The sequence below is a fragment of the Prunus mume genome, linkage group LG2 (genome assembly GCF_029339155.1).
Source record: "Prunus mume cultivar Tortuosa linkage group LG2, ASM2933915v1, whole genome shotgun sequence".
Classification (NCBI taxonomy): domain Eukaryota; kingdom Viridiplantae; phylum Streptophyta; class Magnoliopsida; order Rosales; family Rosaceae; genus Prunus; species Prunus mume.
The window spans coordinates 36,910,419-36,937,122 of NC_142699.1; the positions used below are offsets into that span (position 1 = coordinate 36,910,419).

General features: G+C 37.2%; 2 protein-coding genes and 1 long non-coding RNA gene across 12 annotated transcripts; all 3 read left to right on the forward strand.

The window, feature by feature from the left end:
- The first annotated feature begins 13,744 nt into the window (after window positions 1-13,744).
- LOC148920204 (uncharacterized) lies at window positions 13,745-15,467 on the forward strand. 10 transcript variants are annotated; one of them, XR_016123598.1, is made up of 5 exons: window positions 13,753-13,974; window positions 14,082-14,139; window positions 14,218-14,276; window positions 14,833-15,014; window positions 15,207-15,467. It is a non-coding gene; the product is annotated as an uncharacterized LOC148920204 (long non-coding RNA). The 10 variants fall into 10 exon arrangements; XR_016123602.1 differs by having other exon boundaries at window positions 13,844-13,974; window positions 14,694-15,014; XR_016123605.1 differs by lacking the exon at window positions 13,753-13,974 and adding an exon at window positions 14,694-14,747 and having other exon boundaries at window positions 13,981-14,139.
- A 2,651-nt stretch (window positions 15,468-18,118) lies between these two features.
- On the forward strand, window positions 18,119-20,351 carry LOC148920205 (uncharacterized). Its single transcript, XM_089046937.1, has one exon. It carries the CDS (start codon window positions 18,342-18,344, stop codon window positions 20,118-20,120), a length of 1,779 nt encoding a protein of 592 aa, XP_088903063.1. The 5' UTR covers window positions 18,119-18,341; the 3' UTR covers window positions 20,121-20,351.
- A 2,560-nt stretch (window positions 20,352-22,911) lies between these two features.
- Window positions 22,912-25,561, forward strand: LOC103344535 (uncharacterized). The gene has a single exon (XM_089045642.1). The coding sequence runs from the start codon at window positions 22,957-22,959 to the stop codon at window positions 25,297-25,299; it is 2,343 nt and encodes a 780-aa protein (XP_088901768.1). The 5' UTR covers window positions 22,912-22,956; the 3' UTR covers window positions 25,300-25,561.
- The last annotated feature ends 1,143 nt before the right edge of the window (window positions 25,562-26,704 follow it).

Genomic DNA, 26,704 nt, shown 5'->3' on the forward strand with positions numbered 1-26,704 from the left:
GGGAAGATCATGACCTTCAACATTGAGAAGGAGGTGTTTGGTGCAGATCGCAGTACCTTCGTCTTGCATGAAGATATTACACAGTTTGCAGGCATGGAAGAAATTGGGGCTACACAGTTTGCAGGCATGAAGATATTACACAGTTTACACAGTTTGTCCTTATCAAATATCAAACATTATAGCATAAGACGTCGGTGGTTTAATTATTGCGTCGTTTTAAACCTAAACCACGTCGTTCTTTTTTTACCGTCGTGATAAATTAGTTATAACGTCTGTTTCTATTTCAGTTCGTCGTGTGAAATTGTATAATACGTCGTTTGTTTATAAATAACCGTTGTTTGTTTTATATATTTAGGTGCTTATATGATCGTTTGAGAGAAGCAAATATGTGCAGCATGGTTGGCTTTATCGACTGCTCAAGTTAGTGCCAACGCTGGGTCACTAACTAATGATCACTAATTGTAGCCAATCAACTTCAGAAAACAAATGGTGAACAGATTTTCATAATGCCTTACAATCCAGGGTTAGTCTTCTTAAAAGGATTTTGTTTGTATGATTTTCACTAACTGACCACTTATAAAACTGTTTAACTAATTTTGTGTCGTTTGAAACATCTAACCACGTCGGTTATTTATTTATTGAGTCGCTTGAAACAACTAACCACGTCGGTAGTTAATTACCGTCGTGATAAATTTATAATGACGTCGATGGCTACGTTATTACGTCGTGTGAAACTATATAATACGCGGTTTTTATAAATAACCGTCGCTTGTTTTCTTGCACTGACTTTTATATTAACCGTCGTTTTATTTTAATTTTGTGCAGCCGTCATTGGGTCTTGCTGATTGTGAGAGCAAAGAGGGAAACCGTCTATTTTCTGGATCCTCTGCCGAAATCGTGGTTGATGAGGAGGGCAAAACATCGTGAACAGTGCTTTAAAAATTTATAATTCCCACATAGGCGACCAGGCCGTAAAGCACCAATTTGGAAAACTCGCCAGCACACCAAAGCAACCCAGCAGTGTCGAATGCGGGTATTATGTGATGCGCTTCATGAGGGACATCATCATGGATCGCTTCCTTGGAGTTTGAGAAGAAGGTAAGAAGAAAATTTTCAGAAACATTTTATGTGGTTTTTTGTATTATCAACGACGGTCCTTTAAAATTACCGTCGTTGAATCGATAGACTACGTCGGTTATGAAAAAAAGCGTCGTCTGTGACTGAATTTCTTTTTATTTTGTAAAGCTTAATAATCATTGTTTATGGATTGCAGTTTGCCAAGGGAAAAGAGCAAGCGCCATACCCCCAAGCAGCCATTGATGAAGTCCGGAATGAATGGGCAGAGTTTGTTTGCCTTCATATGGAATAGAGGATTTTTGGAACACTTGATATTTTTATATGTACTAATTTTGTCTATAATATATAATGTACAAATTTTGTCTATAATATACATCCTTTTTTTCCCTGAAAATTTGTTGAGGTTTTCATAATATAAAAGAAAAAACAAATTGCGTAACCGACGTGTAATAACTTTCCAACGACATAATTATGTAAAAAACCACGTAGAAATGATATTTAGACGTGATATACCGTTTGTACGTACATGGGACGTCGTTTTAGTGAACATTTCGCCATGGTTTCGCTTTTAAACGATGCCCTTTGAACAAGTAAGTCGTTTATTATATAATTTAGAGTTTAGGGTTTAGGTTAATACTTTTTAACGACGGTGATTCAGTTGTGGAATATGTATTTTACGTCGGATGGTGAAACATCCGCCATGGTTTCTCTTTTAAATGACGTCCTTTTTACAAGTGAGTCGTTTATTATTATTTACAACGTCGTGGTTTGTTGTTGATAAAAGAATATTTTATTATTTTTAATTCAAAATAAATTTAAAATAAATCCAAAAAATGCAACTTCAACTCCTATGAAGTCATTGATATATTTTCTTCCCCCTAAACCTCAAAAAAATGCAGTTTGAGTAATAAAAGTTTAAAATGACCACCCAAAATTAAATTGTTTTGATGAGTCATAACATCACTTATATAGTTTGATGGTTTAGGGTTTAGGGTTTGGGGTTTAGGGTTGTTATTTATTAGGGTTTAGGGTTAAAGTATAATTTTTGGGGTTTAGGGTTTATGTTTGTTATATATTAGGCTGTAAAACAATAAAAAATTTATAAAATTAAATTTTACAAATATATAATTTAGGGTTTGAAAGTTTAGGGTATTACTTTTAACGACGGTGATTAAGTCGTGGAATATTGAGTTTACGTCGGATAGTGAAAAATCCGACATAGTTTCTCTTTTAAACGACGTTTTTTTTACACGTGAGTCGTTTATTATAATTTACAACGTCGTTAGTTACTTAACCCCGCCGTTGTTTGTTGTTGATATAAGAATATTTTATTATTTTTAATTCAAAATTTTAAAAATAAATTTAAAATAAATCCAAAAAATTCAACTTCAACTCCTATGAAGTCATTGATATATTTTCTTCCCCCTAAACCCCAAAAAAATGCAGTTTGAGTAATAAAAGTTTAAAATGACCAACCAAAATAAAATTGTTTTGATGAGTCATAACATCACTTATATAGTTTGATGGTTTAGGGTTTAGGGTTGTTATTTATTAGGGTTTAGGGTTAAAGTATAATTTTTGGGGTTTAGGGTTTATGTTTGTTATATATTAGGCTGTAAAACCATAAACAATTTTATAAAATTAAATTTTACAAATATATAATTTATGGTTTTAAAGTTTAGGGTATTACTTTTAACAACAGTGATTAAGTCGTGGAATATTGAGTTTACGTCGGATAGTGAAAAATCCGACATGGTTTCTCTTTTAAACGACGTTTTTTTACACGTGAGTCATTTATTATAATTTACAACGTCGTTAGTTACTTAACCCCGCCGTGGTTTGTTGTTGATATAAGAATATTTTATTATTTTTAATTCAAAATTTTAAAAATAAATTTAAAATAAATCCAAAAAATTCAACTTCAACTCCTATGAAGTCATTGATATATTTTCTTCCCCCTAAACCCCAAAAAAATGCAGTTTGAGTAATAAAAGTTTAAAATGACCAACCAAAATAAAATTGTTTTGATGAGTCATAACATCACTTATATAGTTTGAGGTTTAGGGTTTAGGGTTGTTATTTATTAGGGTTTAGGGTTAAAGTATAATTTTTGGGGTTTAGGGTTTATGTTTGTTATATATTAGGCTGTAAAACCATAAACAATTTTATAAAATTAAATTTTACAAATATATAATTTATGGTTTTAAAGTTTAGGGTATTACTTTTAACGACGGTTATTGAGTCGTGGAATATTGACTTTACGTCGTATGGTGAAAAATCCGTCATGGTTTCTCTTTTAAACGACGTTTTGTTTACACGTGAGTCGTTTATTGTTATTTACAACGTCGTTAATTACTTAACCCCGACGTGGTTTTCATAGTTTTGACGACTTCTGTTTGATTTTGCGTCGTACATAGTTTTACCACGACGTCCTTAATGTAATAAGCGTCATGTTTAATGTGAAATTTTAACGACGTTTGTTTTTTCGGTCGATGTTTTAAAGAGCGCGCTTTCTTAAAATATTCGCGGGACCTAAAATTTTCAGATTTGGCTCTTAGTTTTATACTTCTAACCCTGAACCCTAAAATTTTCAGATTTCGCGCAACATAACATTTCGCTCTCTCACTTCATCTCTAATTCAAAGTTGGGCTCTCCAGGCTGTGTCAAATCCAATTTGGTCATAATCTGTGAGCTCTGCCAACCTGTAAGTACAAACCCTCTCTTCCCCTTGTAAATTCATTGAATGATATTACGTTGTTTTGTTAAAGGGTTTTAGATATATGTTTTGCGATCTGTTAATAATGTTGTTGGAGGTATGGATTCATGGATTTTCTGTTTAATGTTTTCTGGATCACTCTCTGTTATGTTGAATAGGGAATTGATTTCATTTTGTCGGATCTTTTAATCACTCTCTGTTATGTTGAATTGGGAATGGATTTATTGTTTTCATGCTTAGTATATGTTGGTTTCATGTATATGTTGGTTTCATGCTTGGTTTCATGTATATGTTGTGTTCTTAATAGGGTTTTGGGATCTTGAAAATAAACTGGATATCGACGCGTTTTCAGGCATACGACGACGGTTTTTACTTTAAACCATCGTTTTTATTACTTATACACGACGGTGTTATTTAACTACCGTCGTGGTTATAATTAGACGACGTTTGTTGAAAATCCGTCGTCTATATATGTCAAATACGTCTGTTTTTGTTTAAAAACCGTCGTCTCTGTTGTATACTACTTGCTATTAGACTTTATATAATCTGCTATAGTGATGGTCATTGCTTGTCTTTTCACTTTATTATATATAATAGGGTATAGTGTCGGAGATGGATAACTCATGGATGCACTCGGATAGAAGATCGAAGGCATATGAGTTAGGGGTGGAAGCATTTTTGAACTTTTCTGTAGAAAATCTTCTAACTACAACACATATCCGTTGTCCATGTGTTGAATGTGTTAATTTGAAATTGTTTGGGGTTGGAATTATAAGGGATCACTTATACTTTAATAGAGTTGACCAAAGCTATAAGAATTGGACATTTCACGGAGAACCTTGGGAAGCAACTACTAATGCTAGTAGAAATGTTGAAGAAGATGATGACCATAGTAGATACAGTTTTGTGTCCAAGAAATAGAGATGGATGATAATGATTTTGGTGATGTTGGATCCGATCCTTATGAGTTTGCCAATGTGATTGGGGATGGAGATCAACCATTGTACCCTGGTTGTAGAAAGTACACGAAGTTATCGGCATTAGTGAAGTTGTATAATTTGAAGGCAAAACATGGGATGAGTGATGTCTGTTTGAATTATTGATACTTCAAGGCGATTTGCTTCCAGAATGAAATACAATACCGGCCTCTATGTATGAGGCAAAAAAGACTTTGTGTGCATTGGGGCTAAGTTATGAGAAAATGCACGCATGCCCGATGATTGCATCTTGTATAGGAAGGAGTATGAGGATTTAACTCATTGTCCTACTTGTGGTATCTCAAAGTGGAAGGAAGGCAAAGATTCAATCTTGAAAGAGGGTGTGCCAGCGAAGGTGGTGTGGTATTTTCCTCCAATTCCAAAGTTTAAAAGGATGTTTCGATCACATGAGACCGCTAAGAGTTTGACTTGGCATGCTGCTAGAAAATCAATTGACGGTTATATGTCTCATCCGGCGGATTCCCCGTCTTGGAAACTTCTTGATGATAAATGGCCCGAGTTTGGTAATGAGCCGAGAAACTTGAGATTGGCTCTTTCATCTGATGGATTCAATCCCCACAGTTCTCTAAGTAGCAGATATAGTTGCTGGCCAGTTATCTTAGTTACATATAATCTCCCTCCATGGCTGTGCATGAAACGAAAGTTCATAATGTTGACCTTATTGATTTCCGGTCCTAAACAGCCCGGAAATGATATAGATGTCTACTTGGAGCCTTTGATTGATGATTTAACATCTTTGTGGGATGGGATTGGAGGAGTGTATGATGCACATAATAGAGAATACTTTACACTCAGAGCTGCATTAATGTGGACAATTAATGATTTCCCCGCCTATGGAAACTTATTTGGTTGTGTTGTTAAAGGATATAAAGCTTGTCCAATATGCGGCGATGATACACCTAGTCACAGGTTGAAAAATGGCCACAAAATTTGTTACATTGAGCATAGAAAATGGTTACCAATCAATCATCCATATAGGAGGCAACGTGCAGCTTTTAATGGGAAACCTGAATATGGCACGCCTCTGAGCCATTAACCGGAGAAGAAGTGCTGCATATGGTTGAAGATGGTGACAGAGTTTGTTGGAAGAAGAAATCAATATTCTTTGATCTCGAGTATTGGAAATACCTTCCTGTGAGGCATGTCCTAGATGTTATGCACATTGAGAAGAATGTTTGCGATAGTATCATTGGTACATTGCTGGAGATCCCTGGAAAAAATAAAGATGGGATTGCTGCTCGATTAGATTTATTGAACATGGGGGTCAAAACTGATTTGCAACCCGAGTATGGAGAAAGACGTACTCGTTTGCCTCCCGGGCCTTGGAATTTGTCAAGAGCAGAGAAGAGAGAGGTTTGCAATTCTTTCTATGGTATGAAGGTCCCTGAAGGTTATTCTTCAAATATAAAAAATCTTGTATCTTTACAAGATTCAAGACTTCTTGGCCTTAAATCACATGATTGTCATACCTTAATGCAACAATTGCTCCCTGTGGCAATTCGTTCTGTTTTGGAGAAGCCTGCAAGGTATGCAATAACTCGTTTGTGCTTCTTCTTCAATGCTATATGTGCAAAGACTGTTGATGTTTCCAAGCTAGATAAGTTGGAATAAGATGTAGTAGTTACTTTGTGTTTGCTTGAGAAGTACTTTCCCCCTTCATTCTTTGATATCATGGTTCATCTAGTAGTACATCTTGTTAGAGAAGTTCGTCTATGTGGGCCAGTATATTTTAGATGGATGTATCCGTTTGAAAGATATATGAAAGTGCTAAAGGGGTATGTTTAGAATCGTACTCGTCCCGAAGGTTGCATTGCTGAGCGGTATATAACTGAAGAAGCTGTAGAGTTTTGTACCGAGCATTTATCTGATGTTAGTACAGTTGGAGTGCCTTCAAGCCAAAAGATGGGAGTTTCAAAGCCATTATCAGGTTGCACAGTGAGCGTAGTTGATCGGGACTGTTGCAACCAAGCACATCTATATGTCTTGGAGAATACGGAGGAAGTCCTACCTTATATCGAGTACGTATGAGTTTTATTCTTTAAGTTTCCATTTTAAATTATTTCTTATGTTTATCTTATATGTTTGGGACCGTAATACTTGAATTTTGTGTGTCATGTAGGCAACATATGATCCACATCAAGACCGCTTATCCAAAATTTAGAAAAAGAACAAAGTGGTTGTAGGATAAGCACAATAGCACTTTCATTCAATGGCTACGCTTCAAGATATATGTTATTGAATAACATATTGGACTTTTAATTTTCTTCTTTCTATGTTAGATTGAATTAAGTTATGATTAATTTGCAGGTTCAAAGTGAACTTAATGAAGAAGACAATCATGGCGTGTCAGAAAATTTAAGGTGGCTAGCAGCTGGTCCAAACATGGCAGTGCCATTATATAGGAGCTATCTCATTAAAGGTATTAAATTCAACATCAAGGCACAAGATGATGTGCGGACAACTCAAAATAGTGGAGTTTATTTACTTGCACATACTATGCAAGTTGCTAGTGCCAAGGATAAAAACCCAATTCTCTCAAATATGGGTTTCTATGGTGTCATTCAAGAAATTTGGGACCTTGACTACCAAAAGTTTACAATCCCAGTCTTTAGGTGTGATTGGATTGATAATACTTCTGGTCTTGTAGTGGACGAACTTGGATTTACCCTTGTAGATTTGAGTAAAATTGGACATAGGAATGACCAATTTGTTTTGGCTTCTCAAGTCAAACAAGTATTTTTTGTTGACGACCCGATGCATCGTGGTTGGTCGGTAGTGTTATCAATGCCTAATAGAGAATATAATGATGTTATTGGTGATGATGTCTTAGGTGATGTGAGAATTGAGTGTGAGCCATTTACTATAGGGATGCCAAATGTTAACACATTTGATGAAGTGGTGGTTGAGTTAGGGAGTCAAAATATTCGAGATGAGTGTGAAGATATATGGGTTGAATGATGCTTTATGTAATTGGCAGTGTATGACATTAATTTTGTAATATATTGTAATGTGATTTCTTCACTTTCATTATACAGGTTTTGGCCACAAAACAATCAGTACAAAAATTACTGGTTTCAGATTACAATCACGACGGTTTTGATAAAATGTGAAAAACAAACGTCTGTTCTAATAAATAACGACGTTTTGGAGCATTCAACGACCGCAATATATTTACCGACGTCTTAAAGCAACGTAACAATGAAGAACCACGACGCTATTGTGAAACAGTTATCCAGGATAACACGTCGGACAAGCATAAAGAACCGCCATGTAATTCAAAATAACACGACTCCAATCCCATAATACCGACGTCTAAAAGACAAGAACTTTAACCTGAACGTTACAAAAGACGACGTCGTCATGAATTTACCACGTCGTATGTTCTTTCATAAACGAAGTGGAAAAAGATGAATTCACGACGGTATTTGAAGTCCATTAAATTTGTTGACGTTAAGATATATGAATTAGACGACGTTAATTTTTTTAATGAAGACGTATAAATTATTAAACACGACGGTCTTTTTCATGGTAACGACGTTGTATATAGACGACAACGTCGTCCTTATAAATTACTGTGTCGTAATTAATGACCCCATCATTTTTTCCACGTCGTTTATTTTCAAAATATGACGTATAAATTCTGTAATACGGCTCTCATTTATTTGGAACCGACGTTGTTTATTCATTTCAACGTCGTCTCTGTAAATACATGCGTCGTAAGTAATGACCCTGACATCTATTTCCACGTCATAATTCATAGAAAAATCGAAGTGGAAAATTTATTTTACGACGGTATTTGAAGTCCATTAAATTTGTCGACATTAAGATATATGAATTAGACGACGTTAATTTTTTTAATGAAGACGTATAAATTATTAAACACGACGGTCTTTTTCATGGTAACGACGTTGTATATAGACGACAACGTCGTCCTTATAAATTACTGTGTCGTAATTAATGACCTCATCATTTTTTCCACGTCGTTTATTTTCAAAATATGACGTATAAATTCTGTAATACGGCTCTCATTTATTTGGAACCAACGTTGTTTATTCATTTCAACGTCGTCTCTGTAAATACATGTGTCGTAAGTAATGACCCTGACATCTATTTCCACGTCATAATTCATAGAAAAATCGAAGTGAAAAATTTATTTTATGACGGTTAAGTTTTAGTTCTCGTCGTTGTATGTTTATCTTGCGGCCATATTCTGTTAATATATGTCATATGTTTCCTTTTTAACGACGTTTTTTTGTTGGAGTTGGTCGTCTATTCTCATCCTCGATGTTTTTTTATGTCTTTTTGCAGCACAAAGACGTCGGTTTTGATTTTTTGGTGACGTTTTTTGTTTTAACAACGACGGTTATTCACCGTCGTGGTTTTGTTATGGAAAAGATGTCGGTGGATTCCACGACCATTTGAAAACAGAATACACGACGGTGAATTCCCGTCGTGTTTTTCCTTTTTTGTAGTAGTGCTTGGATTTGAATCTGTGGCATGGGCTTGGACCTCTGAGGTTTGACTGGCATCTGGTGAAACATTGTAACATCCGGAATTATAGTATTGATTGAAAATAATCTTCCGATATTGAGTGACTTGAAAACCCAATGACTCTACCCGTATCCTTAAGGTTAATTAAGATATATATATATATATATATATATATTGTTTGGGCCTAGTTGAAATTTGATCAGGTCAGGCCCGAGATCCGACAATTAAATTAATTGTGAGCCCAAGCTATATTCCAATGGGCCTAATCAATAAGGTTGGATAGAAGCCCAAAATCATAAATGTGGCAAAATATCTACACGTGGTGGAATATATCAATCTAGCCAAACACATCAATATGGCCGAGAGCATAAAAGTGCTCAAGAGCCTATATGCGGCCGAAAGTGTAGATACGGTGGAATGACTAAAGGCAGCTGAATACATAAAATCAGACAATGCTTAAATAAGGAGAGAGAGATAATCCGTAGGAGGATTTTCTCATTGGTTACAATTCAAATATAGGAGGAATTATGCCAACTTGATGGTCAACCGAAGTTATTGTGGGAGAGCTCAAGATGGAAGGAAAATCAAATCAAATATTATTATTCAAAATTAAATCACCTGCATGAGACAAGGGATTGAAGACATTCTGGAGCAATTATGATTGATTAATTTGAAGGCTAATGGACGACCGACCAAGTTGAGGCGCACCGAAGCCCCTATAAATGCTAAGCTTATGAAAGAGATGAAGAAACCCCTGAAACAACATACAACTTGTCATTTTACATTCTCTTCAATTGCTATCGTAGGAGTAGCATAATGTAGCCCTAGCCTAGTTCTTATTTTTTTTGCTCTAGTCTCCGTAGATTTCAATTATCCCTTTACATTCTTGTTCTTATTTTTCAATTCTATTTTAATTACAATAACTTCAATTCATGTTATCTTTATTGTTCTTCGTAATCTAGTTTACTTTCCGCCCTTTATTTTACGCACTCGCATTTCAATTATTTAATTTATGCAAAATGAACAATTGATGACACGTATCGACTTTGCACCAATAGAAATCAACAAAACCGGAGTTTCTATGTTCTCCATTGCTTTATTTTGGCTATTTCTCATATCGGGTATGTTGGTCACATCTGACGGAACTACGCTTATCTTTGGCACAGAGCATTTTGATCTCACAGCTGATCCACCAACATGCTCCCCAAGCAATTTTGATGCAGACCAATTCTCAACACCTGGCATATACCTAAGTGATCATTAGACAATTAGCTAGTCTTGTATAAGAGCAACTCCACCCATTTGCCCTTAGCCATGGCAAGGGGGGGAGCTAGGGCTGCCACTATTCACGCGAATAGTGGTTGCCCTTGCAAAATCCGAATTTTGTGTTTCCACCCGTTGCCCTTGCTAAGGGCAGTTACTATTCATTTTTTTGTTTTATTCACAACTTTTTTTACCTCAATAATTAATTTGGATAATATTTTCGGATAAGATTTTCGGGTTCCTACGTGTCAATACTATTCATATCTCATAATCGGATAAAATTTTCAATTTCAAATTTCAGATAAATTATTATAAAAAAAAAGGCTGGTATTTATAGAAAAAAATTCATTAATTTTTGGGTATTTTTAAAAAAATTTCCGAATTTTTTCCAGTATTTTATTGCAAAAAATTGGCTGCCGTTGGATTGGAGGAAAAATCGATCGGAGAGCCAGACGACGCCACGTGGCAACAGGAAAAAATCAAATCGCCGAGTCGTGGCGTTCTTGTAGCGATCTTGTAGCGTTCATCAGAGTGCATCAGAAGCGCTGATAACCCCCTCGCTTTGGACCTCGGGTAAGACTTGCCTTGGGCGGCCAGGAGGTGGGTCCCACACCCCCGGGCTGCTCCGAAAGCCATTTTTTCCCCTAGCCTTGGGTCAGAGTGGAACCGCTCTAAGCACTGATAAATCACACAGATGCCACCCAGGCGGTTCATATGTTAAATAAATATCATGCATATATTCATTTTTATGTAGGCTACAACGTATATGTATACTGTCAACTCAGTTCCCAAGGTTAACAAAAGTGTAAATACATTCAACTATTTTTTCCTTTTCAAAAATATACAAAAAGATGATGATTTTCACAGATAATTTACAATTAAATACCCAAATATTTTAACCCTAAATCAAATTAGTGGTATAGAAATTGAATTTTCAAAAAACATATAAAATAATTCTAAGAGAAGGAATGACAGTTGTTACCTATGGAATGGAGGAAGGGAGGCTCTCATGGACAGAGAGCGTGACCGAGAGAGAGAGAGAGAGAGAGAGTCGTCGAGGCCAAAACTAGTCAACAGAAAAACAGATCACGATCCCAAACAATAACAAACGCTGAAATATCCCACACTACTCAATAAAAATTGTCCACACGAAGGATTTCTTTCCGCATAAATGCATTACGCACAAAAACACCTGCACATCATCAGGAAATAGACTGAACCAAACAAGTTCACTAATAATTAATAAACAAAACTACTAACATACATTCATTTTTATGTAGGCTACAACGTTTATTTATACTGTCAGCTCAGTTCTCAAGGTTAACAAAAGTGTAAATACATTCAATTATATTATACAATAAATTCAACTATTTTTCCCTTTTCAAAAATATAAAAAAAGATGATGATTTTCACAGATAATTTACCCAAATATTTTAACTCTAAATCAAATTAGGGATATAGAATTGAATTTTCAAAAAACATATAAAATAATTATAAGAGAAGAAAGGACAGTTGTGTAAGACCCGTGTCTTGGGGAAACAAGAACGGTGAGCAATCCCACATCGCTCGGGGAGGGAAAGGTGATGTGCTTAAATGTGTGGGCACTTCTCTTCCTAGCACGAGGCCTTTTGGGAGCTCACGGCATTCTTAGGAACTCCGGTTAAGCGAGTTGGAGGCTAGAGCAATCCCGGATGGGTGACCCCGGAAGTTGCTCGTGAGCTCCCGAAACAAAATCGTGCGGGCTGGTGAGAATGTAGCCAGCCCAGAGCGGACAATATCGTGCTAGGGGAGTCGGGCCGTGACAAGTTGTTACCTATGGAATGGAGGAAGGGAGGCTCTCATGGACAGAGAGCATGAGACCGAGCGAGCCAATGTGTGTGTGTGTGTGTGTGTGTGTGAGAGAGAGAGAGAGAGAGAGAGAGAGAGAGAGAGACAACAAGAGATAGAGCGAGAGAGAGCCGTCGAGGCCAAAACTAGTCAATGGAAAAACATATCACAATCCCAAACAACAACAAACGCTGAAATTTTAAATTCTGTCATTTATAAATTCCTTTGTACTTTTAAATGTCATCATCCAAACGCATTGTAAATCAAACTATACTTAAATGCGTATAGAAGAAAGAGATTCCAATCTAGACCACCTTATTATTAGAATGTTGCTAAACGAACCTTAAAATTAACTGAGTACACCATATAATCTAAGTTAACCCTAATATTTTAATCAAAATGTAAAATTAACTAAGTACACCCTATTTAACTACCAAAAATAGCCCTAGGTACAACACCCTAATACCAATCATAAACCAGGTTTCTCTTTTTACATGAATTTGTGCTCTCTTTTTCAGATTTTGGGTTTCATCAAAATCTTTAATTTCGTAATACCAATCCTAAACTAGTACTGGCTGTGTTATTTGTGAGCACCAAACAATATGAATACGTCTGATAAGGGTTGAATATAGTGAGCAAGGTGTACTTATTAAAATTTTATTTGTTTCACAATTCAATATATCTTTTTTGGTCATTTTATATTAGGGTAAATTAGTAATTCAATAAATAGTTTGGTAGTAGGGTGCACTCAGTTAATTATAGGGTTCGTTTAGTAGCACTCTATTATTATGAATTTTAGAAGTTAAATCATAAAAATAATAATAATAAATTGAAGAAAATGACATGCGATAGCATATGAAAGGCACTCCGTCAGGGTTTATCACGTCTGGCCTTATAAGATAGGGACATGTTCATTTATATTTTTTTATCTTACAAAATTTAGAAAATAAATAAATAAAATCAGGAAAAAAAAACATTGAATGGGAAAAGAATGACGCGTTTGCATAATATTTAGGCTTAAGTGCTACAATGCCCAAACATTGGTCAATTCTCACTTTACCCCTGGAAGTTAAAGTGACTCACTTTGCCTCCTTGACCAAGGTTTGATGTTCCACAATGCTCCCTACCACAATTCCATCCAAAAATCATTAAGTTTGATGACGTGGCAGGGGTGTTTTAGTAATTTTGTATACCTAAGTTTTTTATTCAAATTTGAGTGGGTAATGTGGCAAAGTGGAGCCCACCTCCATCATGGATAAAAAAAATTAATAAAAAATTAAAATACAAACATAAAATTTAAAACTTTAAAAAATTGATCTCTCTCTCTCTCTCTCTCTCTCTTGAAAGCTGATTAATGGGTATGGAGTTTGGGGTTTTGTGGGAGTGGGGTAGAAAAAACAAAGGGAGGGATTTTTGGGATGGATGGGTTGTTTTGATTTTTGGGTTGTTGTTTTAATTTTTGCCGAAGGGTGGGTTTTTGATTTTTGGGTTGTTTTCATTTTTGCTGAGGTTCTGTCCAGGGAGAATGGGTTACTGGGGGCGATGGGTTTTTGAGTTCTACGAAGGGAGGGGGTGGGTTGCAGGTTCTCACCCGCTTCCCGTGTAATCTCTCTCTCTCTGTGAAATAATTGGGCAAAAATAAAACTAAATGCATACGAAACTCCAATTCTCAATTTGTGCATTGATCCTTCTTATCTTTTTGGCTGCAGAGGGTGCAACTTGAGAGTGGAAAATTCAATGTTTTCCAACTCCTCCTTTAGGCCACAGGTTACAAATTGTTGTCATTTCTCAGTGTGTTTTTTTAGCTTTCTTCCCAATTTGGTTTTAATTATAAACATTTTGCAGGTAACTTCCGGAATGCAAAAAATGGCAGTAGTTGGCGAATGTAGTGCCGAAGGAAATTGGTACGAAAGAGAAAACTCCAATTGACTGCTTGCGTAATCTTTCTTGTTAATAGTGTGAATTATATGACAAAACAAAGAAATTTAATTTGGGAACCCAATTTTAGAGTTTTCACATGTCTAAATTGAAGTGTTTTTGTAAGTGAAAGCTCATCATGAAAAAGGTATAGAGTTATGTAAGTTATCGTAAACTCATGTTTTCATACTCTCTCTCTCCCTAAACCCAGCTTTTGGATGCACAGTTCTGCTTCTAATTGAAGCTTAATATGATTTGGAAATTAGATTCTTTAAAGTGGGTTTTTCTTCAGGGTATTCTGAAAGCAAAACCCAACAATCTCAGCTACATTTTTTTGAAAGAATTACATAAATTGGTGGTATGTTTCTGCTATTGAGTCAAATTTTGTTTTTGGTTTTTCCTAGTAGGTAGTAGTTTCTATGACGTGGCTCTTTTGCTATGCAATCATCACGCTTCTGGTTTGTAATCTTGAATACTCCATGATTTTAATTAACATTGGCAATTGGAAAAACTGGCTATGGTTTTCTTGTGCAATCGTTTTAGGAAGGTGAATTCCCAATGTGGTTTTTTCAAGGGCTTTCAAGAGACCAACTCAATCACTTGAAAAGCTAATGGATGTTATGAGGGAAAAGCTTCCTAACACAATGGTTGCTGTTCGTATATCCGGGATGGAGCTCAGTGTCTTGGGTTGACATTACCATTTCAAAGATTGTATTGCTAAATCTGTAAGTGTATGGTTCAAATGCGATTGGTATTGGTTGCTATGATTGCCATAACTGCTATATATTGGTTGCTCTGGCTAAGGATTCAGGAAAAGAGAAATTAAGAAAAGTGCATTTTTGTTACACTGAAATATGTGTTTTGAGATACCATCACAGTGTTTAAATAATCTCTCTCTACCTCCCTCGCATTTGCAGGAAGGGGTATGCTCACTTGGACTTTTCATGCATACTTGGTGAGATTCTCACCTTCTTCTGAGAGCCTAATATTTAGGGGCTAACATTTGTGTACTCGACAAGTTAAAATTGAGCTAAACGTATTACAAAATATTTTAGGTAAAGTGTTTTCCTTGCTTATGTTTCTTTTTTGAGATCTTATTTCTTATTTATGTGACATGTAGTCTTGGTTAGAGAAAATAGATGATATGACATTTAATTTTCTATAGCTTTTAGGTACTAGTAGATTATCCGTATTGTCATGCAAATGAACATACACACAAAAGAGGCCCTCTAGCCAAAAAGAGGAAATTTGGTGATCTTTGCATACATTATAAGAGTGTGAGCCAATGAGCCTTCTAGTAAAAACAACAAAGTTAAAAACCAAAAGAAGGGCGGAATGCAATTGCATATTGTAAACTAAGAATTGCAAACAGACATTACGAAATTGCATAAATATATATATGAAATTGCATATTGTAAAATGAGAATTGCACATAGATGCTACAAAATTGCATACAAGTATATGCATATGCATATTATAAACTGAGAATTGCACACATGTGCTATCAAATATGCGATATATGCCCAAAAACCATTAAACATGGCTAAATTGTTGATTTAGTCCTTGAACTTGTACTCAATTTTCAATTTATCTCATGACATTTTTTTATAAAATTAAGGATATGAATTTGTCTTTATCGCCAATATCTTCCCTGCCGTTTAATTACCTAATATTTTGTCCAATATGTCACTAAATATGAGGGCAAATTGGTCATTTCATACGTTAAACATAATTGAATTATGTAAAATAAAATAATATGAAAGGATGTTAAATATATGCCCTAAAGCCAAACATGTGATGTTGCTTTCTTTTCTGGATATTTCACCATCATTTATGGGTAAAATCGTTGTTTTCAACTATGATATTTAGTCTAAAATCATAATAGCACAACAATCATTGGAATATGGTTCGTATCAGGGCTATGCAATGAGACTCGATATAAGAAGACTTCTCATACTTCCACTTCATGTCATAAACATTCATGATCATATATTATCAATTGGGCATTGATCATAATCGAAAAAGTCCAATTTTCTTTTTCGTCAATTCAATGTGGCTTAATCAATCGACCATTAAGTAATAATTTTTGTTGAAAGTTTTTAAATTTATATTTGTATCAACAATCATATGTTTGATATTATTGATTTTTTTTCAATTAACAATATAGTAATAATTGGAGACAATCAACAAAGTTCAATTTTATTCCCAATAGTTCATTGGGTTAAATTAGTAGTAAATCACGAAAGTTATATTGAGTAATTTATGCCAACAAACCTACCTAAAGAAAGCTAAGCAACTCGTTCGTTGGGTAAATGATGTTGCCCATTGACCACATTACCCAACGAACTCCATGATTTACTCAACAAACATGGTATTTTACTTTGAGGAAGTAAGGAGTGCGTTCGTTGAATAAAATTGGCCATTCCTCATGAAATTGGACCCAACTAACTTACTTTTTCAAACAAATGGGCTATTTGTTCACGCGAACGCAAGGGTTGCGTTCATTGAGTAAAGTTGACCGTTCTCCAGAAAAATGAGTCTAACTAACTTACTTTTTAAACAAACGGGCTATTTGTTCTTGTGTTTGTTGACTAAAGTTGCCCGTTCTTCGGAAAAATGGGCCCCACTAACTTACTTTTTCAAACAAACGGGATATATCTTCACGCAAACGCAAAGATTGTGTTCGTTGAGTAAAGTTGCTCGTTCCCTGAAAAAATAGACCAAACTAACTTACTTTATCAAACAAACGGGCTATTTGTTCACGCGAATGCAGGGGTTGCGTTCGTTGAGTAAAGTTGCTCGTTTCCCGAAAAAATGGGCTCAATTAACTTACTTTTTCAAACAAACGGGCTATTTGTTCACGTGAACGCAATGGGCTTCGTTTGTTGAGTAAAGTTGCTTATTCCCCGGAAAAATGGGCCCAACTAACTTACTTTTTCAAACAAACGGGCTATTTGTTCATGCAAACGCATGAGTTGTGTTGTTGAGTAAAGTTGCCCGTTCTCTGGAAAAAAAGGCCCAACTAACTTACTTTTTCAAACAAACGGACTATTTATTCACGTCAACGCAGAGGTTATGTTCGTTGAGTAAAGTTGCCCGTTCCTCGAAAAAATGGTCCCAACTAACTTACTTTTTCAAACAAACGGGCAATTTGTTCACGCGAATGCAAGAGTTGCGTTCGTTGAGTAAAATTTCCTGTTCTTCGGAAAAATGGGCCCAACTAACTTACTTTTTCAAACAAGCGAGCTATTTGTTCATGCAAATGCAGAGACTGCGTTCGTTGAGTAAAGTTGCCCGTTCCACGGAAAAATAGACCCAACTAACTTACTTTTTCAAACAAACGGGCTAAAATACCCCTGCCACGTCATCAAACTTAACAGACTTTTGAATGGAGTTAACGGTAGGGGCAATGTGGAACATCCAACCTTGGTCAAGGGGGCAAAGTGGGTCATTTTAACTTTCAGAGGATAAAGTGAGAATTGACCAATGTTTCAAGGGGGGCACTGTAGCACTTAAGCCTAATATTTATCGGAACTTCAATACTATAATCTTGTGTCATATGGACTTTTCTCGGATATTTTCACTTTTCCTCCTTGGATTTTCTTTCGTACACGTCAGTCCCACTGCCATGGCAGGAGGAATTCAGAATCATTATTGAAAAGCAATTCAGATGCATTAGTGTTTCGGTTGCCCACCCCTACCTAACGTTAAGAGTTTGTTACAACATTTTCAACGGCATTAGTTATGTCATGTGGTCGGTATGGGTGCATAATTCAAATGACAGGAGGTTTCTTTTCTGGTGTTGGAAGGACAATATTTGCATTTGATTATGTTTAGTTGAAAGTATTTTTTTGGAACTCAAAAACTGAAAAAAAATAGAGATATATTTATGTTATACTTATCTCCTATTTCTTCGGGTGAATATCTAATATTTATCTAATGTAAACAGAAAATCCTTTGTGACCAAGCAGCTGGTGAATATATAACCACCCTTCTATTCCTCACTAAAGATCAAGAGAAAGTGTTGAATTTGAATTAGAGGAATATTAGCGATGAAGAAATCAATGTCAGTGCAAGTATGTTTCACTTTCATCAGGGTTCTGAAAGTCTTGTCTCCTCCTACTCCTCCTCCGCTTCCACTGCTCGCAAGAAGATTCATGGCTTCCAACTCCAAGGGTGACAATGACATGGCCAAGAACATCTCCTCCATCTCCCCTATTTCCTACGGTGATCCCTGCCATGATCTGTTCTTCCACGTGAAATCACCAGACAACGTCGTACGACTGTGTCTCCTACCACCAGATCCCAGTGATGAAGAGCGGGAGCAGCAGAACAAGGCCACCATAAACTATCTGAAGCAACTGCTGCCGGTGGCCTGGTCCCACAATTCCCTAACCACCCTCAAGCTCATCTTCAATCTCAACTCTCTCAAGAGTCCTGGCGAAAAATATTTTCCGGCAGCCTTCTACGCGGCCACAATCTGGCTCCACCACAACCACCCCAAGACGCTATTATGCAACATCCCCTCCTTTGCCGGCTCCGGCTCCTTCTACCTCTCGATAGCTCGTTTGTGGGACCTTGTCGAGATTCTCTACGGCCTTCTTCTAGAACAAGGAGAAGAAGACTCTGCGGCGCAGAGGCTCCACCGTGACGCGCACTATAAGTTGTTGCACGACCGGGTTATGGAGGTCTTGGCGGAGGAGTTGAAGTCTGATATTGACAAATTGAAGCAGCACAGGCTGGGGATGGAATTGGAATCTGAAGATAATGATAAAGAAGATGGTACTGCTCTGCTTCTCGTTAGCCAGGCTGCAGAATGTTGCACTCCCAGCAGCCCTGAACAAGTCCGGGCTACCCGCACCGTTTTGTTGTTTGAAAGCCTTGGGAGGAGGCTTTTCCCGCCAGAATCAGATCAATCAGAAGAATGGGAACGGCTTAGGAAGGAGTTTTTGGAGCCCTTGACGGAGTATAGTCGTCAACGCATGCATCTTTATATCAATGATATGCCCTGTGTGATCAAGAAGTACTTGGAGGAGGTGAAAGCAGGCGGCAGCATCATAAAGTCGGATGCATTGCTTCCAAATGATATCGTAAGTTATGTAAAAGATAAGGATGTTGGGGAAGCAGCTGAGATTCAATGGAAGGCAATGATGGAGAACATATACCAGGGGGAGGAGAACAAATTTAAGAACTGCTTGGCAGTTTGTAACATCACCTACGCCATGAGCGCAGCACCAACCACAGAATTGGCGGCAAGTTTGGGAATTTTGGTGTCTGAATTGAGTGAAGAGCCGGCATGGAAAGGAAAGGTGATCACTCTGGGTCCATTGCCTGATAAGCTGCCGCTGCTGCATTGGATACAAGGCAATGATCTCAAGTCCAGGTACGACTTTGTGGTCAGGACATGCAGCAACAGCGAGAGCCAGGGTGTTGATTTTGATCAGGTGTGTGATTTGATTCTGGAAGTGGCTGTGAATAATAACTTGAAGGCGGAGCAGATGATCAAGAAGGTGTTTGTGTTCACCGACTCCGTAAGATTTGGTGGCTGCAGCACATCCTGGAAGACTCTGTATGAGGCAAAACGCAGCAAGTTTAAGGAGCAAGGTTACGGGGATGATGCGATGCCACACATTTTGTTTTGGAATATTTGGGACATAGCGGGGTTTATGCATCGTGTAGAAGAACCTCATCCAGGAGTGACCCTCTTGAGAGGAAACTCGAAGACATTGATCAAGTCCTTCTTGGATAACGGTGGGGAAATTGGCCGGCATCAGATCCTGGAAGCAGCCATTGCCAACAAAGAGTATCAAACTCTCTCTGTGATCGACTGAACGTAAACTGAGATTGATTGAGATCAAGATCAAGATCACATCCATTTTGGAGGAATAGGACTTGGTGATGTGATAGTTTTAGTAATCTTTTAATGTTATTTGCTTTATGCCTGTCTGTCTTACCCTAGCCTATGCTTAGCTACTAGATTTGGATTCTGTTTAACAAAATGGTTATCTGGCAACAGAGGCACTGTTTTTTTCAATAAAAATTTAAAATTAGACCTACTGTAATTCTGTACCAGTTTTGTGTTGGCGCATAGTTTCACTTGAATTGGTCGTCTTGTCTTACAATTTACAAAAGATATTTTTTGCACTGCATAATATATTCTCCCCCCTGCCATGTTTTTTGTACAAAAGATGCAGCTTTTCAGTCATAAAAAGCTACAGTCCTGAGTTGTTGTTTTTTTTTTTTTTTTTGGGGTCAAAACAGTCCTGAGTTGATTGTACACTCAAATTTAGAAGAATCATACAGTGTTAGGTGATTTATTTTTCAAAACAATTCCTTATGTTTATTTTTCAGAAGACCCATTTCTCTTCTGGTTAGTTTTTTGTTTGTGCAGTTATATTACGTGAGGAGCTGTCTTAGGCTAGTTTATAGTGCTTGGTTATGACATATACTAAACATCTTCATCATTTTGATATCTTGTATGATGCACGACTATATGGTATTGTGCTTATAATTCCAAAATATTTGTGCAATTACTAACTCATGCAAAGAGGTAAACTGCTTAATCTATACTTCATCTCAGCATAAAATATTAAGAAGTTATTGGTTGAGAAGTTAATAAAAATGTTTTACAAGTACATACTTGTCATAGCCAGTAAATATCAAAATCATCTTGGCTTGCATTCACTAAATGGTTTTGTGTTTTAGCATCTATACATGCAGCTATGGAAGATCAAAGCTCACTATTCTGCATGCGTGGGGGGCCGTCGATTTTCGTTTGGGAAGGCGCGCTGCAAATCCAGCCGCCCTTTTGGTCTTTTGTTCCTACTTATCTTGCGTTCCCTTTTTTTGACTTCAGTTAAATTGGACATTTTAAGAACTATTTTCTTCACATAATTATGTTTATCACATGTCACATCCACCCATTGGTCTCTGCAAGGGTCTGAACTCATGTTCCAACCCCATTTGACATCTCTCACTGAATTTCCTGGTGAAAGTTTGTCCATGAATTGCACCAACACTTGCTTGAGTTGCTTTAAGTCTTGATCTTCTGAATTAGCCATTGGAAAGATGAGAAATATCAAAATGGCCAGTACCCAAGTGGGAAAACGATTCATTTTTTCTTATTTTTATGTACAAGTAGAGTTTTTCGTGGACAATGGTTACGTGGTTTTGGTTTCCGCTTTATGAAGTGGGCTTCATTGATGGAAGTTGCAAAACAAGAAGAAAGTAGCAATGTTGAAGTTTGTTTCTGGAATATGACTTGGTGCCAATTGGCTGATACAGACACAGAGTTTGAAGTATTCTTTATGGTTAAGGTTATAACTTATGTACCATGGGGAGCTTGCAGAATGAGCCTCACACCGCACTATAGCCTGTAACAATTCTGAAAAAATAAGTGGAGCCATTGGGAATTTGCGTGTGGTTATAGATTTTCTGTGTGGCTGATTTTTTATTTTTTATTTTTTTTGTTCTGTTCGTAATTATCTTGCCTTCCCTTTTCGGAGAGCAAGTAAGACTCTGTGCCTATTTGTTGAAGGTGGCTTGTCCTTGAATATGGGTACCAGATCTTATGATTTAGTTTCTTTAGTCTTCAAAACTCACTAGCATTGTTGTCACTTGCTTTGTTGACATTTTTTTTTCCATTTATTTGTGCAAGTGTATCTACAACGATGATCCTAACACCTGGACCTGTCATTGATTTTCTAATAACCAACTAGGATGTACGAGAAGCTCGCTACATTGACTGGGTTAAGGTAAAAAAGAAAACTGCTAAATTATATAGGGAAATGTCCCCCACTACCACCCATTTGCTAATATTAACTAAAAATACCACCCCTTCCCAATTTTTGTAAAACTAAAACCTATAAATATGAAATTATTGTCCTCCTATTGCTGATTTATCACAAGTTCATCAATTTTGGTCTCTCTTAGCTCACGCAGCTCTCTCTCTCTCTCTCTCTCTCTCTCTGCACAGCTCTCTTTCTCTTTGGTATATGTCTATCGCAGCTCTCTGTCTCTCTTGGCTCTCTCTCTCTGTAGCACAACTCTCTGTCTCTGTCTTTGCTCTCTTTCTCATACCGCAGCTCTTTCTCTCTCTAGATTCGTTATGTCTGTTTCTCCCCATATTCGGTCTTGCTCTCTGTTTGGAATCGCGAACCCCTACCTTTAGGTATGTCTTCTGAATAGCTGCTTGCAACCGTGAAGCTCTAGTGGATTGCCGACCTCGAAAAGGTAGTGTTGATGGTTATTTTCTTTTAATATCAGTGGGATTATGTGAAATGGGTTACATTTTGATTGTTTGGGTTTGTGTTAAATTTGTTTTGGCTTTAATTGCTTTGGGTTAGGTTTTGTTGAATATCCATGCTGATTCATCTGGGTTTGTACCAATTGCACTTAGATTGGTCTGGATATGTGAATCTTGAAACTTGGGATTTTCCATTTGATGTAGTAGATCTGTATAGTGTGATTCTGATGTGTTACACCAGTGTTCCTCTTATTTTACTGTCGTATTGTTGTTATGTTGCTGTTATATTGCCATTATATTGCTGTTATATTGCGGTTATATTGCTGCTATATTGTATGGTTATTGTGGTTATATTGCTGTTATATTGTATGGTTATTGTGGTTATATTGTGTTAATGAACTGTTGTTTTGTCATGGTCAGAAATGGAGACAATTGTTATTCTCGTGTGCTACAATGGAAAATGGGTCACCTCGAAGAAGATGTGCAAATACGAAGGGGGTGACTCAAAAGGCTTAATAGTTCCACGGACCATCAAATTTGCTGAACTGTTGGACCGTGTGCATCAAATTGGTAATACAAACAGCAGGGAAGACAAGGTTTGCTTAAAATTCTCAGTTTTGGTGGCCTCGAATGAGTGGAAGCACATAAAGATTGAGGATGATGATGATGTCAATTTTTTTATGAAGTACAATTCTGAGGTAACACCTTCAAAACTAGCTCCCTTACTCGTGAGTATAGAAGATAAAGGACTCACAAATGATGTAGTTGATAGTATGCATATCACGACAAATAGTAGTCGGATGGGTCGTTCTTCAGTCGCCATTGTTGAAAGCAATGAAGTAAGTTGGAATAATACAAATGGCAATGATGTGGGAGGTGAAGTAGGGACAGATTTTATGGATATGATTGATTTTAGCGAGGTGGAGGACATGCATGGTGGTGATAATGGTACTGAAAGAAATGAAGTGTCAGTGTACTCTGCCCCTCCTATTTTGGGCTGCTTGAACACATCTGCCCAACTGCCAATAATGCGTTTAGGAGGAGAATCTGAACCCATTCGTGAACATTATTGGAATCAAATAGGTGAACAGAACCGGTACAATGAAGCCGGTGTAAATGATGGGGAAGCATATTTGGATAGCGGGTGTTCGCGAAGTGATTGGAATCCGAAAATTACAGTTGGGCAAATTTTCTCTAGTAAGAAAGCATTGTTGACGGAGTTACAGTTGACGGCAATAAGAGGCCACTTCGAATTTAAGGTGCAATTCTCCTGCACAAAGAGGTTGCTTGTGGTTTGTTGTCAACGTCCATGCCCATGGCGGGTCCGAGCATCGAGATTTGGAGAATACAGCTTCATGATTGTGAGGTGTACAACTGTCCATGAATGTGATTTGAGGTTCATAAGTGACAACCATCGTCAAGCAACCGCAGCACTTGTAGCCACTTCATGTAAAAGGAAGTTGAAGGATTCTCGGACAATATACACACCAAGTGACATTATGAGAGATGTGAAACACAACTTTGGTTTAAGAATCCATTATTCGAAAGCTTGGAAAGCAAGGGAGTTAGCTCTATTGTCCATTAGAGGATCAGCGGAGGAGGCATATTATATTCTTCCAGCTTATTGCTATGAATTGGAGCGTATGAATCCCGGCACAAAAACACACATCCAAACTGATGAGAACAATCACTTTGTGTATTTATTTATGGCGGTTGGCGCATGTATTAGAGGGTTTTGTTCTTCCATGCGCCCAGTGATAGCTGTGGATGCCACTCATTTAAAATCCAAGTACAAGGGTGTTATGTTTGTAGCAAATGCATTCGATGGTAATCGAAATATATATCCTCTTGCTTTTGGGATCGGGGATTTGGAGACGGATGCATCATGGCATTGGTTTTTCACTAAACTTCATGAAGCCATTGGTGAGTGTCCCAATCTTGTTATTATTTCTGATCGAAATGTTAGCATACAGAATGTGTGGAACAAAGTTTTTCCAACTGCGCAACATGGCATATGCTTTTATCATATGAAGGGGAACATGAAACGCACTTGCAAGTTGAAAAAGCGTGATCCAATACTTATGCACTTTGAGCAGGCTGCGAAATCTTATTCCATTGCTGAATTTGATTGTCATTTTCGCAAGATCAAGCGAAAGGAACATGTTGCTCAATATCTTGAAGAGGCAGGGTTACATAAGTGGTCTAGAGCTCACATGGATGGACGCCGCTACAATGTAATGACAACAAATATTGCGGAGTCAATCAACTCAGTCCTTAGGTTTGCAAGGACACTGCCAGTGGTTCATTTGATAGGGGAAATTATGAATCTCCTTGTCAAATGGTTCACCGAACGTCGTGAGTTGGCTTTGAAGTGCACAACAACATTGTGCCCCAATTTTGGAGAGAAGAAGTTGAGGAACAGGTTGGAGGATGCTGCAACGATGAATGTGGTTAAAGTGAATAATGCACAGTTTAATGTTTTGGACGGTCATATGGATGGCCTCGTAGATTTGACGAACAACACTTGCAGTTGTAGAAAGTTTCAGCTTGAGCAGCTACCTTGCAAGCATGTAGTTGCAGTTTGCCGCTTCTTGAAAGTAAATGTATACTCAAAGGCTTCTCGGTATTACACTCGGAAAACCTGGATGGATGCTTATTCGGATAGCATCTACCCGATACAGCCTCACGGAATGTGGGATATTCCTGAAGATGTTCGAAGTCGAGTTGTGCTGCCTCCCATTGCAAGGGTCATGCCAGGCAGATGAAAGAAGATAAGAATTCCCTCGCAAGGAGAGGGCACCATTAGAAGAAAGTGCTCAAGGTGTGGTTCCGCAGGCCACAATAAAAGCACCTGTAAAAACACTATTCCAGTGCGCAATGTATCTTAGACAATATGATTTCTGTTGCTTTGGTAGATCATGTCAACTTTACTTTTATTTGTGGTGGGTTTCGTGTTATGTTGAATGGGAATTCTTTTACATTTGCATAATTTGGGTTGCATTGCTACAGCATGCTGTATTGCGTCCAGATTGCCATTATATTGTACTTTTATTGCAATGGTATTACTTCCATATTGCTATTATAATTTGAGTGCGAAATTAAAGGGCCTGGAATGTAATTCCAAATGGATCCAAAACATTCAAGTTCTTTGAATTCCTTTATGACACAGTTACCGTGATACTCCGACTATACCTTCTTTTGTGATTACAAATTCGGCCGATGCATAGGCCACATGTGGGGCAAATACAAGGTGAAATGTCCTATGTGTTTGACTACATATCGTTGTTGAAGGAGCATTACGAATGTTAACCCCAATAGATTGCTCATGTCCAATGGATAATTTAGGGGTTGAAAGAGGAAGGAGCACGAGGTTTTGGGGTTGTCATGTTTCTGTAATTTAGGGGATGTGATGGTGCTACAAGGCATGCATTATATATATAGAGTTCATTTTGAAGGTCTGTAATGTAGGTCATATGTCTTTTAAGGGATGTATAATTCATCCTTTTTCCAGGTTGTAATTACTTTTATTTTTTGTATTTTTGTATTTTTTTGGACCAAATAATTTTAAAAACATTCTGATGACTACGTACTGTAATATGATCATATTGTAACCCTATCACTACTCTATTGCACCCTTATTGACATAATATTGCCATTATACGCATGTTTATTGCATAGTTATTGCTGCTATATCGCCACTCAACTGGACACCGATAAACTGTATACGCACAAAAACAAAAAGAGGCATCATCATTCCATAAAATCCTATTTCCAAACTTACATAATACAACAACATTCGACCAAAAAAAAACATAATACAACAACAGGCCACCCCATCGTTACATAATACAAAAAGAGGCGACCTCATAGTTTCATTTCCCTGCTATTGACAAATTCGAAGTTGCATACTCTTCAAGTGCGGCGACCACGAACCCATGAAATTCATGACCCCGGCCACAGTCATGTTGTCCCAGTTTCCTGCGGATCCACTATTTTTGCAAACTTACGAAATAGTTCGAATCAACTTGGCCATTTCTTCTGATTCCTTGAATACCATAATTGCAGTGGCAGGGGCAATTTCAATTTTTCCTTTCATTGCCTTTATATGTAGGAGATGCATGCGGGCATGATAACGAGAGCGAATTGTGCGGTTTTTTATGACACCCCATC